The sequence below is a fragment of the Meles meles genome, chromosome 10, assembly GCF_922984935.1.
Source record: "Meles meles chromosome 10, mMelMel3.1 paternal haplotype, whole genome shotgun sequence".
In the NCBI taxonomy this organism is placed as follows: Eukaryota; Metazoa; Chordata; class Mammalia; order Carnivora; family Mustelidae; genus Meles; species Meles meles.
The window spans coordinates 46,702,902-46,717,741 of record NC_060075.1 but is presented as its reverse complement, the minus strand read 5'-3'; the positions used below and the strand labels follow the sequence as shown (position 1 = coordinate 46,717,741).

Sequence of the window (14,840 nt, the reverse complement as noted above, 5' to 3'; positions counted from 1 at the left end):
AGGTTTCCAGAAAGGCAGGTCAGGTCACTCACCTTCCCTTTCTATAGTAGTAGTAGTAGTAGTGTGTCTGTGTTGGAAAGAAGGGACAAAATGTTTCTTGTTCAGTTCAGTGGCTCCCGTACCAGACAGCAACAGAAATACTTGAGGGGCTTGTGAACATGTAGATTTCTAGATCCCTCCCCAGTCTGGAGACAAAGGTTCCCAAAGTCTGCTCTTAAAGAGCAGCCCTGTTGGTTCTGATGAGGCAGCCAGGTGTGTTCTCAGAGCCCCTGGCCAGGTTCCCCGGCTGGAGGCACAGCTGTTTTCCACACACTTCCCCAGATCCTGGCTGAAGTGTCACTTGAGGAAAGGACTCCCCTTGTGCCTTGCCCCCAGGCACACCCTATGTCAGCCTCAGACACATGAAGGGGCGACCTTTTGAGTGACAGCCCCCCTTCCCAGCCTGTGACCTCACTGCCTATGGCGCTCTGAAGATGCTCCGAAAGAAAGAGCAGCAAACACTGGGCTCCTTTTCCAGTTCTGTCTGTGTGGCAGTCTGGGCTGCCCGGGACTATGGGAAATGGGCAGGGACTAGGGGAGGGAAGCTGAGGTTCTTGTGTCCCCCAAACCTTGTCTGGCTTGAGGCCACTACAGGCGTGGTCTCAGAGCTGTGGAAAATGCAGGGAGCTGAGGAAAGTGCCAGCCGCAGAACCTGACTTGTTTTCGGTCCTTAGGCCTGACCCTCTCCTCACCGCAGCAGACAGAAACAGACACTGGCAGATCCAGCCAGGTAGGGATGCAGAGAACCTCCTTCCTCCTGCTTTTCCCTGGTGCCCTGGGGGGCTATTTCTTCTCAAGGTGATGCTGAATTCCTTGGAACAAGAACCTTGTGTTACTCGTGCTGTTACTTCCCTATGTGGCGCACTGGTGCTCAGTAAATGGGACATGACTCTGGCTGATGGACACGCGTGCATTTGGTGGCGGGGTGCCCCTGTGCGTGTCCTCAGACGTCTCAGTGTCCATCTGGGCTTCCCTCTGCAGCCCCCAGAGTGTTGGCCTCCACATCTGTGAGCCCCCATGTGTGTCTCCTGCTACGTCCGTCCACATGTTGGTAGTCGGTTTCTGTGAGCCTTTTTTTTCCCCTCGAGGTCCATTTTCCTTTCCGCTGCTAGTCAGCCTCATCCACAGGAGAGCAGGGCGCTTGCAGCTTCAGGCCTCAGGTGGAACCTTCACCACAGACCCTCCAGCAGGGACACATCTCACGCTCCATGCCCCTGGCACAGAGGCCCCACACCTGCCGCACCTGCGGACCTCCTTGCCTTCCACAGGCTCAGACCCCAGCGGGCACCTCAGGGCACCACTTTGAGTACAGGCCAAGGGGTTGGAGCCATGTAGGGTCAGGGCTCTGTGGCCGCTCGGTGCGAGTGGGGCCAGAAGGCCGGGCTGAGGAATCCCCTTGAGGTCTCAAGCCCTCCTCAGCTTTATAAATGAGGGCAGTGAAAGGGCCATGAGGGGTCTGGGTGCCAGAACCTGACTCCTACGGAGGAACGTCTGCCAACAAGGCCACTTTGCAGGAAAGCCCACTCAGTGAGGGACTGTCCACACTGAGGCAGCTGCTCACGAGGCCTGGCTTGGCTGTGAGGAACCCCATGAGGTTCCCCAGCGGGAGACCCACAGAGGGCCTCCTGGCTCTGCTGACATTTCATAGCCAGAGGCTGGGCTGGGGGCATGACCGAGGGCTCCAGGGCTAAGGGGATACGTGTCAGTCAGCACAGGACCAAAGGGGACCTTCTCTGAACTATAGCAGGAACAGGCCACACTGCCTGCTGAGCAGAGGCTCATGACTTGGCTGCTCTGCCAGCTGGGAACTGGGGCCGTGGGGCAAGGAGCCGCATCTGAGGAGCAGCGATGAGGGGCCGGGGCCTGGCACTGCTGTGATGAGCACTGAGCTCCTTGCTCCACCGGCAACGATGCTAATGCAAGCAGCGGTACACCGCCTCTGAGCAACAGGGAGCCTTTACAAGGCGCACAAGAGTTAGTCCTGTGTCTCTAGAAAGCACAGAGTCAGGGAGCCCCCTCCCTTCCCACCAACAGAAGCAAAGCAGGGGGCCCGGCCGCAGGTCCCTCAGGTACAGCGCCCAGCCATGAACCTCCCCTGCTCAGCTGCCCCTGGTGAAGGATGGCAGGAGCGCCTGCCCAGGGTAGCCAAGCCTTTGGCAAGTCAAATGGTTTTCAGTTCATTTCTTTCAGCCACATTTAAAGAGGTCTTAATTAAGTGGTGGGCTGACATAATTTTTGATGATAGATCACTATGCAGTTTTGGGCATATGTCTCAGAAGGAGGTCAGGGACCCGAGTGTTATCTACTTATTTATGTGAAAAGGCTTCTCATTCTCAGCATGTGAAGCTATAAAAATGAAAAAGAAAGAAAAGATGCTGAGTCCTGATTTATTCCATCAATAAATATTCACCCACAGATTCATGAACAATTAAGTTCCTATCCATTCCATTAAGATGTGCTTTCAATAGGTTTTCCTTTTTAGGTTTAACATTTGCCTTACAAAAACTTTAAGTGTCTGTGTTGTATTAATCAATTGTATCCTGTATTTTATATCAAAATTAGTTGTGGTAACTCAATCCAGGAGACTTCTTTTTTTAATCTCTCACAAATTTTAGAGAAAATTAAATATTTCTATTTCAATTTCCAAATATATTTTGTGGCAGAGAAGTAGGAGAAGGTGATCAAGGAAAGACTTTAAACCATAAAAACACTGCATTAGTATAAAATCCTATGGGGGAAATGGAATGAAGACACAAGTTCCAAGAAAGAAGGGACAATGTAAAATTTCCAGCTGTTGAGGAAGAGCTGGTTAGCTTGTTTTTTTCAGACAGAAGAGCCTGGCTATTAAATCACGGCTGTGTTTGGATTCTTAATGATGTATTTTAAAGTGTTTTGGCAGTTTTATTTTAAAATGTAAATATTTGCCAAAAGCCAGAAATCACCTCTCCAATTTAAAAACCGAAAACAATATTAGATGTCAACTGAAGAATATGCAAGATGGGAAAATTATTTTAAAAATATGTTGGTGGTATTCCTAGAGCAAAAGCTCTTTTGAACCCTGACCTGATGACTCCTGCCTCCTCTTGTCCACTCCAACCTTCTCCTGGAAACGTCCTGTTGTGGTGTTCATGGATACTGCGGGGCGTGGTCTATACCTGCTTCCAGATTTCAGACACTGGCTTTGGGACAGGGCTGTGGCGTGCTGGGTGAGCTGCCCCTCTCCTCTGTACTGAATTAAACTGCTGTTGGTAGGAGAGGAGGGGTAGAGACTGTCTTGGGGGAATAAGGAAGGGACAGGCTGGCAGACACACAAGTCAGAGAGGAGAACCAGCCCTAGGCCAGGGCCGTGGGCTCTGCAAATGAGAATGGATCCAGCTCCCCATCCTTGGCCCCAGCACCCCTTGGTATGCCTGGTTGACTTGACCTGAGGGAAGGGTGCTTCCACAGAGGCATGGTTTATTTCACAGAGAGCCGAGATGTTTCTGAAGGGCAGGCTGAAACGAAGCCCAGTCTAAAGTGGGAGGTGAGAGATTCATTCCAATCACCAAAGACCTAGTTGGTTTTCTACTCCTTGCCCCCCACCACCATGCTTCTCCTCCTTGTTTCATCTGCACTGTGTATCTGGTTGGCTTAAGAACGTAGGGTTATCCTAGCTGCACCTTCCTCCTCTCGTTTCCCTCCCCAAGGCCCTGAGTCTGTGAACTAGGTTGAGAAAAGCTCTCCTGGGACAGGAAGCATCATCTTTTCCAGGACCCAGGGACAGAAGGATGGCTGGGGACGAGCAGAGAGATGGCCTGCTCTGGGGTGGCGTGTAGGTGAGAGCCCCTGGGAGGAAACCAAACTAATTCCTTGCTTCCAGCTGCCCTGCCCCCTCCACTGCAGAGGCCAGTCCGAGCAGGGAGGCAGAAGGCAGGGAGCCCGGAGCAAGGCCGGATGTCACCCTGCTGTTGGTGGGAAAGCCCGTACAGAGGGGGGAGTCCCTGCTCTGCCATGAATGAGCTGTGTGACTTGGACAGGCCCTTCCTGGTGCTGGGCCTCAGTTTCCTTGCCTGTGAGTGGGGCTGTAGTGAGGATGCTGGGAGAGAGGCTGGTGTGGGCAAATGCCTGAAGACATGTGACCTGCTCTTCTGCGGGGATAAGTGTCTCTGTGACATCCCTCTTTCTGTACTGAGACATTGTGCCTAGCGGGCCTGGCTCCTGAGAGCCTCTCGCACTGCCTGCTGCTGCACACCCCCCTCTAGCAGGGCTGGCCAGCTGATCTCTCACCTCCCTTGCGCCCCCACCAGGGCCTGAGTGGCGAGGTGGCAAAGTGAACCCAGAGAGAGGCACCCCATGGGATAGGGAAGCTGTCCTCATTGTGAGTGATGAGTGAGCGGGGTGACGGGGGGCTCACAGGGCAGCCGTCTGCTTGATGCTGTGGAAGCTGATCCGTGTGGGCGACGTGGGGATGGACATGGCCCGGGCCACAGGCACTCGGAGGGAGTGATGATCCTGCCAGCGGTGCCACCTTTTCCTCACAGCCGAGCGCACCTGCGGGGGAGGCAGCGGCTCAGCAGGGCCTGCAGGCGCCAATTCTCTCCTGCTCCTGCCCCTTGCAGGGCCCTTAAAGGGAAGGAGGCTGGGGTGCCCTCCCGACCATCACTGTCATACCCAGGGAGGCACTGGCCAGTTCCAAAAGCAGGTCCTTCCCCTGAAGCCGTTAGCCTCTGAAGCTCCTGCCCTCTGTCCTCACCCCTCTCCTGGAGAAACTCCCCGCTCACCCCTCCTTGGGGCACACTGCCCTCCCTGCCCCCTCCCTCTGCCATTTCCTCTTTATGGTGGGACCCAAGCCCCAGCTTCGAACATCTGCTTCTGGCTCTTCTGGTGTCTGGAGAGCTGTGCACTCTCCTCACATACTTGGCATCCCTGTCTCTCCTGAAAGCCCTTCCTCCCAGCCTCCTCCCTCAGCCCCTGCCTCACTGGCCATAGCCCATAGTGTGCGCTGCTGAGACGGGAAGTCAAGCTAACAGTTCCAGTCATTTCAAAACCTGATCGTGGCTGGTGCCTTATTATGCTCATTGGTATTGCAACTAAAGGATTTTTCTGCAAAATGGGTGGTGTCCCCCACATGCTAGCCTAGCACAGGGCTGACCAGAATAAATGCCCCAGAGTCACTGTGCGTCTTCTTTGAAAGCTGTCTCCCTGCCCTCCAGCCCAGGCCAGTCTCCACTGTCGGCCTTGCCCATGTCGGGATCTGCTTTGATTGACAGACCCAGGCGGGCAGAGAAAGGCGCTCTCTGCAGAGGCAGGGGAAGTGTCTCAGGATGGCACTGGCCATCTCAGGATGGCACTTACCTTGAGTGTTTGGGAGCTCTCAGGACCTGGGGCTGTGTCTACTCTTGGCCACATAATCCACTGCGGGTCCTCACCCAGCACAGGCCGGTGTGAGCCTCTGTCCCAAGCTGCTTATGCTGAGATTCTGGGCTGTGTGAGCTAAGCAGCCTGTCCCCAGTGCCTTGTTCCCTGGTGTTGGCCCCAAGCTGTGTGATCTGTTCCGTGGTGGGGGAATGTGCTGGTGTCTCTCCTGCTCCCTGCGTCCATAAAGGCCTGGATGCGCGGCTCACACCTGACTCACTCCTGCAGTGCCTCCCTGTTACCAGTGATGTTCCAGGTTCTGTCTCCAGTGAGACCCTGCAGCCAGGTCTCCCCGCTCACCCATCTCTCCAAGTGCCTTTGTGAAGTGCTAGCCTTTGCGAAGGGGACCTTCTAAACTGGCTGGAGACCCTCAGGCAGGATTCCTGTTTCCCAAATCTCGGTGGCTTCTCCGGCCGTCACCTCCCCATCCAGGGCAGAGCTGAGCAGAGTCAGGGACCCTGGGCCTCCCTAAAGGCTGGGCGGCTCCCCTGGGCTGGGAACTGAGGACCGCCCCGGAGCCTGGCCTCCTACCTCTCCATTGAAGAAGCAGTAGAAGACAGACACAAAGAAACCCTGGAAAGGAAGGAGGGAGGATCAGTGACCTGCTTGGGGAGCGACTCTGCAGGGACAGCTGGGAATACCTGGACCCAGAGGCTCCGAGCTCGGGGGAAGCCCACCCTCATGGTACGGGTGTCCCGGGGCTCACTGCGAGTGACAGGCTGTCAAAAACCCTCAGAACAGGCACTGGGCCACCAGCAGGTGCAGGCTAGGGTGATGGAGACCCAGTTGGGGGTGAGCCCACCTGACCCCTGGAGTGGGGGTGTCAGGGCACAGGGCTGGGGTTCTATTTCAGTGTGAACCGTGTCCCCTGAGAGGTCTCTGTGAGGACACCGGTGCCCCATCTGGTCTCATGCCCCACCTGGAATGACTGCAAGAAGGAGTTGAAATAGATGAACACGATCTGCGACAGGTCGTCCTCCCCAGGGTTGACGAAGAAGAGCATGTAGGTGATGCCCAGGAGGGGCAGGAGAACCAGGGTGGCCTTTACCGCCTTCCTAGTGGGGGTGACAGGGCGACAAAGCTGGTCTGAGCCCACACTGCCGGCCGGCCCTCACTCAGGTGCCGAGCAAGCTCCCTGGCTGAGACCTGTGAGGGTTTGGAGGGCCTGGCCTAGAGCCTCATTTCTGCCCTCGGGGGATTAAGACACCCGTCATTCACCTGTACTGGATTGTCTCTGATGTCGTGGATGCTCGCAATTTTGTCATGAGGATCCTGACGATGTTGAAAAGAAATACAAAATTGATCTGGAGGGAGGGAAGGCAAAAAAGGAAGGACCGTGAGGTAGGGAATGAACTGAGAGGCAGCCATTTCCCCCCATAACCAATTCACACATCCATCCCACCTGTAACCCCAGTCCCTGCCTGCGGTCCCAAGGCCTCTGCTTCTCCCTCATCAGGACAGGCAGAATTCCACCTTCCTGGAGGGCTCCAGAGCTGGCTTCTCCACCTCCAGACCCCGGGGGGGGGGGGGGGGGCGGGGAAGCGGCCTTGGAGACAGGGACCAAGGACACCAAGGTCACTTCTCTTGAGGCACAGCTCGTTTCCTTCCTTCCTTCCTTCCTTGCTTCCTTCCGTGAGCTGACTTGCCATGTCCCTGCTCCTAGAAGTCTTGTGGCCTGGGGGAAAGGGGTCAGAAAGGCCTAGAGAAATGGCATTTGTGAGGGCTGATGGACTATGGGGGATTGGGTTCCAGGCAGAGAAAGACCAGGAGAGAAAGCCCTGGTATAGGGGAAATATGCCAGCTGGCAGCCACTGTGGCTGAGGTGAGCATTGAAATCTATCTCCTTCTAGAACAGAAGCGGCAGGGCCCTCCCAGCCCAGAATGTTCCTAGGGCATCCTGCATGTCAGGGGCTCTGGGAATACAGAGGGGAGAAGGTACTGGGTGAAAGGGTAAGCCAACCCCCCTGGAGAAACTCCCCATGAAGTCTAGCCCTTCTCCCTGTGTTTCCTGGAACTCTGATGCTCACTGGCACATTAATTCCTAATGAGACTCGTGGGAGGAGCACCCCAGTCTGGTCAGAGCTCCAGCCTAGGAGGCAGTGGTGCGTTGTCAGGCCCAGAATGGAGATCTGGACATTATGGTTGCTGCCAGGACAGACAAGGGAGGATTACTGTTCCCTAATGTGGCCCAGGACACAGATCATTCCAGGTTTTATTCCAAGCACTCCACAAGCAGCAGCCTTATATAGTAGATGTGATCATTATACCCCTTTTACAGATGTACAAACTGAGGTTCAAATAGGCTCCATCACTTTCCCGTGCCACAAAGAACACGTTGGTGTCAGGATTTGAACCAAAGCAGCCGGCCTCAGCGTCCTCCCCCTGACCCCTGTGTCGTGTTCCTGCTCCTGCAGGAGTTAATGAACTCTGGGCCAGATGGAAGCCAGCAGAGGTAAGGCACTGGCCACACTGCCAGGGATGGGAGATCGGAGGTCAGTAGAGCACTGCAAGGCCCATCAGTACAGGAGCCAGACCTGCGGCTCCCGGTGTGAGGAGCACCTGCTGGAGGCAGGGCCCGAGGGCAGCCACGGGTCCTCCCAGTGACCCCGTGAAGCTGGGACTGGCATCATCATGTTAGAGGTGAGAAACTGAGGCTCCAAGTGAGGAGGTCCTTCATGGTCACAAATCCCAGGAGGCTGCAACCAGGACTTGTCCTAGGATGTCCCACAGCATAGCACCTGCCACCAAGGCAGAGAAAGTAAAGAAACCTAGTTCATCAGCGCAGAGCATCCTGGGATCCCCCGACCCCCACCCCACTACTTCTCCAGATGGTTAGGATGCTCATGGGAGACCCTCCTTGAACTTCACCGTCGCTTGTGCACAGGTAGGGAGGGAGGCGGAAAGCAGACTGACGTTTCCACCTCCTGGACTTCAGACATGGTTCCCTGCCTCGGAGATATACCTTGCTCCCTCCAGTTCTGGGTACTGGAGGTTTATTGGGGTGCTCCCAACGCAGCTCAGGACCCTCCTCTCACTGCTCCCCTGCTCTCAGCTTCCGGAACTGCCCATTTGCCAGGGCAGTTAAACACAGCTGGCCTGTCTGTGCCACGGGCATCTGTGGAGCCCAGTGACTTCACCAGATGCCTCCAGAAGCCTGGAGACCCGTCTGTTTCCTGGGCCCTGGGGGCCTGGTCCTCACTGGGTGCCTCAGCTTTCTCCTTCTGTTGGCACGCTCTAGGCAGGTGTAGCCTCAAAGACCCATGCCCAGGGTCCTATGGCACAGGGCCTGGCTGGGCCAGAGAGAAAACCCAGACAACACCCATCGAGTGTGCACAGCCAAGTCTCCTGGGGCCCTTCGTCTGAATGCAGATCTCGGGTCCACTCCAGACATTCCCAAGGGAAGGTGGGGGACCCTGGAATTTGCATGTGGCACAGGGGCTGCTGGGACATTGCTGGAAGGAGCAGGGAATGAGGAGACTTTAGTCAGACAGACCCAATGTTCCATGCCCTGGAGGAGCCCAACCGGGAGTCCTCTGATGCTGCCGGGGACACTTCTCAGCCTCAGGCTTCCTCTGGTGCCTGGGGAGCTAGCTCAGCCTCACAACAGAAGGACCTGGAAATATGCAGGTTTCATGTCCCCAGGGCCATCTCCACTGACGAGGCAGGAAGTGTGTGAAGTAACCCAGCTTCCAAGCCTTCAGCGGGGGATCCTTCTGACACTCTTCTACGTGGTTGTCCCCGTGGAAGCCGGCTCATCACCTCACCTTGGCTTCCTCCCTGCCTTTTCTTCCACTCCCACCCATCGCAGTGCTTCCGGGACCACCTCCTAAATGAATGCCTGGCATCAAGTTCTTGTCACATGGCCCTAATTCTGGCGATGCCGTGGTCTTGGGCAAGTAAGTGGCTTCATTAAGCTTCCTGAGCCTCTGTGTCCTAACTGGCCCAAAAGGGACACCAGAGAGCCTGTCTTGGAAGGTCAGCATGGGTTAAAATACTCATGGAGAGCCCTGAGCTCCGTGCCTGGTCCACAGTAGAACCCAGTGTCACACGCCTTTCCCATGACAACACAGTGACAACAGCCTCCTGCAAACTGAACCAGCCAATTCACTTCCCAGAAATAAGCTTGGTGGTGTCTTTCAGCAGCAGCAAGGCAGTCATAACCATCAGGGGAGGGCAGGGCTGGCGGGGTACTGAGCGCATACCCAACCCGGAGGACAGGCAGGGGTGAGTGACCAGCCCTTGTGTCTCAGCTCAGCGAGCTACTGTGACCTTAGGCAGGAGGTTTCATCTCTCGGTTTCTCCAGCTATAAAATGGGGATCATAATTCCCATTTCCAGCCACGGATGATGCGAGATTTGGAAGTTATGAAGATGAAGCTTCCGGACAGGCTTGGGGGGAAATGGGAAGCTCCATAAGTGCAGTAGAGTAAGGGCCCAAAAGGAGATGCAAAGGGCTCTTGGGCCAAGAGGTAGGGGTGAAAGCAGAGAAAGGAGCAGGGAGGAGCAGGTAGGGAGAGGGGGCTGACATGGGGTCCCCCCATGCCCATCTCCCTTTTTCTGTTCATTTTCTCATGCTGCCCAACATCCTTGCAGCTGGGGGGCTCCCTCCCTCCCCACTATTACCGAAGCCCGACCCAGGCCAGCCTTCTTGGCGGGGCCCCAGATTCATGAAAAGTCCTATCCCTCCAGGATGGGCTCTCAGCAGCTGGCCGGGAGGGATGGGTCTCAAGGGGTTTCCGTTCACACTGAGGGTGGGGACGAGTGACTCACTGCAGCTGGGACTCCAAGGACAATCACTCCCTCCCATCCCCAACCCTCTCCTCGACTGCCAACAAGGACGGGCTTCTGCCTCTGAAATCAGGTGGAATTTCTGATGGTGGAATTTCAGGCAGTGGGTGGAAAACCTCCCTAGTCATCTCCAGGTCATATACAACAAGGGCACTCCAAAGATGGGGGACAAAGGAATCCCTGAAGAAGTCACAAAAAGGAGGAGTTGGGAAATGAAAGAGATAAACAGGGACTGTCTCCAGGTTAGACCACAGAACCCCCAGTAGGCACCTGCTCTTTCTCTCTCTTCTCTCTCTCTCCCCTATGTATCCCACAAGAGGCGGGTGGCCCTTTAAGGAAGCTGGTGTGTACAGGAGCCTGAAATTACCAAGCCTGAAATAAGTCTTACGTAAATGTCAATTTCTTATGGGGCTTTTTTGCATGTCTCTTTTTTAAAAATGTATGATATATAATGGGTTCATTTTTGCAGAATGCAGCCTCTACTTAAACTCCACCTTAATTAAAGCTCGTTGTGGATTAAAGACGTGGTAGCAATTATACCTTAAATGCGAATACATTTGCCAAAGGGTCGGGAGCTGGACAAGGAACAATTGCTCATTACGCTTCTTTCTGGTACCACTGTTCCAGGCTGGGGGCGGTGGGCTGGGCCCCTGAGGGGGTCGCTGGGGGGAGAGGGGGGTAGGTCTGGGCTGAACAGAAGTCCGCACACCCTTCTCTTGCCATTAATAGCTGCCCCCTCGCCTGGCTGCCTCAGTACCTGGCAAGGGGACATCAGATGTAGGAGGCACTAGAAATCTGCCAGTCAGACCAGTCAGATAGTGGGGGAGGGGGGTGCCAGGAAGTAGGGTGGTGTGTACAGAGGATGTGCAGGACGGCCACTCCAGGCCACATTCTTCCCCAGCATCTCTGCCGGGTCGGTCCTCTGCTGCCCTCCCAGTGCCCGGCCCCATCCCAGGCCCTACTGTGGACCTACCAGGAGCACAAGGATGATGGGGCCTTGGTAAATATAGTCCACCAGGTCACCGGGCTCCTTGCCAAACCAGCACCTGCAAAGATGGGGAGGCTCTAAGTGGCCTGCTCAGTCCCGGTCTGGCCACCACAGTAGACTTGGGCCCAAGGTTCTCTGGCTTGACCCTTCCTGAGACCCAGTCTCTAGGGCTTTGTCTTCCCAAAATGCCTGGGTGGATGGCCCTGGCCCCTCTGACCATCCCGGCTCACCCGTGGGCTGCTTTTTGCCCTCCATGGAGGGTCTGGTCTCCCCAGCTGGACTAAGGGCAGGCCCTGGGTCTCATCACCCTCCTTCTCACTCCCCTACCCTGTTCCAGACTGTGGATGTATACCCAATGTTTGGCAGAGAGGAGGCTTACGAATGAAAGCAGAGCTGGGCTCCCCCTTGCTGGCCCAGGGCCCAAGCACCCTGTAGCACCTGTTCCTGTATTCCTTGGAACCTGCCACTCCATGTGCCAGGCACTGAGCCGCACAAAGCAGCAGGTGGAGAGACGGACGCCTTCTCCAGCCCTGAACCCCAGCCTTTCTCTGAGCTGAGCCTCATTCACCCAGTGAAGGGAGGCTGTCGCTAGCAGAGGCTTGGTTATTCTCGGGGGAGGGTGAGCATAGAAGCTCGAAGTCCAAGGGAGCCATGGGGCTGGGACGCAGTCTGGCTCTATCAATCACTCCCACTAGACCTCAGGAAGGGCCACGTGGACTTTGGGAAATTCTGACTGTGTCCTCCCAAACTTTAGAGGTCATTCAGGGCACCCTGCCTTAGACAGGAATCTCCTTGGCACCTCCCAGCACTAGGGTTTTGGTCTTTGCTTTAACACCCCCTTTGACAGGAAGCCCACTACCTTCCACGGTGGCCTTCTTATTCTTGGGTAGTTTTAATCATTAGGAGCTCTTCCCAAAGCTGAGCTCTTGGAGTCCACTCTGGTTCTGTCCCTTCCCCCAAATCACCAGCTTCGGAGATCCCTTAGAGATTTGTGTCCGGAGACTGACATTCCCTTGTCCCCTCTTGTTTCAGCTGGTGACACCCAACTTCCCAGCTTCTGTTTGGCTGACCCACGGCCAGAATTGCCATCATCTGGGTGTGGCTTATATACCAACCGCTCCATAGCAGGGAGGGTTGCAGGATGGGACACTGTACCCCAGGCAGGGACGGGGATTCCAGAATAAAACAAGTGCCCCTGCTCTGGCCCAGTGTTCTGTGAAAGGCTCATGGACACCCTTGGATGTGCTCAAGGCTGACGGCCTCTAGCCCTTGGCCTCCTCTATATTTCCTGGGCCAGACATGCTGCTCTGAGGAGGAAGCCTTACTGAAGGCTAAGGGGGTTATGCATTAGGGCATTTGAAAGACCCATGATTCCTAACTCATGACACCCAGTACACCAGTATCTCGGGGTGCCAGGGATATTTTCTCAATATAGGGACAATGGGAAAGTCAATCTGTCCTGGTAGGGCTTCAACTCCTGCCCCATGGCTAGGCTGGAGCCCTGGCTTGACCTTTCCTGACACCCCTGTGATACCCACAGCTGGCTGGTCCCACTTACTGTTCATTTTCATAGTAGAGCTTGCCAATGGCCCAGGCAGCAATGATAGGGCAGGGGATACCTGAAAGAAGGACAGACACAGGCTATGGCGGACAGACAGATGGATGAGGGCCCTCTTGTAGAGCACAGGGTGAGGGGACCACAGGGGCCTGGGACCAATCACCCAATTGCAGGCCATCCATGGCCCCTTCCTGACCCCCTTCTCCTCTCGTAGCAACTCCCTCTAAGCGGGTCACACAGATGAAGGGACAGCACAGTTTTCTGAGACCATTTGATAGAGAAGTGGAGCTGGTCAGCTTCTTTCTCGAAGCCAGAGACATAGGTCTTTGGCTTGGTCTTCTCAGACAAAGAGAGGAGTGTTTGTAAAGTGTTCTGTTGGAGGGACTGCTTGCTTCTTCCCCACCAGCAAGGGAAGGGAGTGGCTGCCCCCCCTGGCCTGTCCTGGGGCTGGCGGGCAGGGGTGTGCACCTGTCCTCAGACCCAGGATGAAGGGAGGTGACCTTGTCAGCACTGCCCCCTCCCCACTGGGCCCCGTGACCCCCAGGGACCCTCACACCATCCGATGAAGAGGAAGAACCACTTGCGCAGGCGCTCGGTGGAGTAGGTCATGACGATGGCCGTGTGCAGGTAGCAGCCCTCGACGAACATCCAGAAGAAGTTGGTCACCACGAAGTAGTTGAAGACGGTGGTGACGCAGCGGCACCAGACCTGCACGGGGCAGGCGGCAGTCAGGGGCTGCCTGGGGCCAGGGCCCAGTGCACGGTGCGGGCACCCACCCAGAGTCACCTCGTGGACACGCATTCTAGACCCTCTAACGTCGCTCTGGGAAGCTTCATGCACCCCCTAATTCTGTCTCCCTATTTGGGGTTAAGTTAAGGTGTCACCTGGCACTGGTCCCTTCTTGGGACATAAAGAACGAGGGAGTCTGGCTCTGAGCTTCCTGCAGGCAGAGGCTAGGACTGAACAACACTTGTTTTCACGGTCAGTTTTTCGAGAGTCATCTTTGAGCCATAGCAAGGTTTCCATTTAGGGATGAAATAGGAAATCTCGCGTAGAAAACAAGTAGTGAGTCAATTAAGAGAAAGTTGTTGCATAAATAATAGGGCTGGGTTATGAAGGAGAGCCGCAGCCATCGAGGTGATTCTCCAAAATCTCCGGGTTTGGAAGATTCTGGGCTTAGGATAATCATGGCTGGCTCTGGGTGGAGACTCACCATCTCCGGGGCAGGTTGTTGTGCCCCTCTGAGCCTCACTGGGACACGGAGAAACTGCTAATGGCATCTAACAGGGCGGGTCAAGGAGATGCAGGCTGGCTAAGGCAGGCACCACGAAATGAGGGTTGTTGCTATTTCCTTTGTCCCTGTTCCTTTGAGCGGGGCTACCCACCCTCCCAAGTACCCTGCAGAGGGGAAATGGGGGTGCAGGGGGAGAAAAGCTTGTCCAGGGCTGCAGCTGCCATGGTCAGCTCCCAGGCCTCCTGACCTAGCCATCTTTCCCCAGGCTTCTTCCCCAGGGCAAGGCTTCTTCCTCAGGCCGAGGTTGAGATCTGGGGAACGTGGCCAAGAGAGCCCCGTGATGGGACTTCTCTGCCCCGCAGACACCACACGCCTTCTCTGCCCAGCTCCGAGGGCACTGGCTGTCAGCGGTCCTGGGCTGAGCTGCTCTCTGCCTCCGTGTCTTTCCCCCAGGGCCCTAGCCCTGATCTCAGGCCCCACGTGGTTGTCTGTCTCCTCTTCTCAAAAAGGCCTGCTGAGGTGGGAAGCTAAAGGTCATCTCCTCCCAAGCCTGCTTTTTCTCAAAGTCAAGTGACATATTATCTGTACAAGTTAGTATGGGGCTACAGGGCTCCCCAGATTGGGTTGAACTCAGTGAGTGCCGAGGCAGAGCTTAATGGGGGGCAAGTGAAAGGTCAAACCAGGTGGGGTGTCTGCTCAGGTCCACCGTCCAAAGAAAATGTCTTGAGAAGTCTTTAATGGTGTGCCACAGGACTCTGTGCTTGGCCTTGGGTTAGTCTCGGGTTTTGCAGTGACTTGGACAGAGTACAGCAGCCATCGGCACAACTCCAGCCTGTGTAG

General features: G+C 55.5%; 1 protein-coding gene across 2 annotated transcripts in view; it reads right to left on the bottom strand.

Annotated features, from left to right (window-relative positions):
* Positions 1-2,419: 2,419 nt before the first annotated feature.
* Positions 2,420-14,840, bottom strand: part of CRHR2 (corticotropin releasing hormone receptor 2) — a 29,772-nt gene continuing 17,351 nt past the window's right edge. For both annotated transcript variants that reach the window (XM_046020808.1, XM_046020809.1), the window contains exons 6-12: positions 13,321-13,474; positions 12,767-12,827; positions 11,194-11,266; positions 6,652-6,737; positions 6,353-6,488; positions 5,965-6,006; positions 2,420-4,569 (exon numbers count right to left, since the gene is read on the bottom strand). In XM_046020808.1, the coding sequence (XP_045876764.1) occupies positions 4,429-4,569; positions 5,965-6,006; positions 6,353-6,488; positions 6,652-6,737; positions 11,194-11,266; positions 12,767-12,827; positions 13,321-13,474 (693 nt within the window). In that variant the 3' untranslated portion in view covers positions 2,420-4,428. The remainder of the gene's footprint in view (positions 4,570-5,964; positions 6,007-6,352; positions 6,489-6,651; positions 6,738-11,193; positions 11,267-12,766; positions 12,828-13,320; positions 13,475-14,840) is intronic.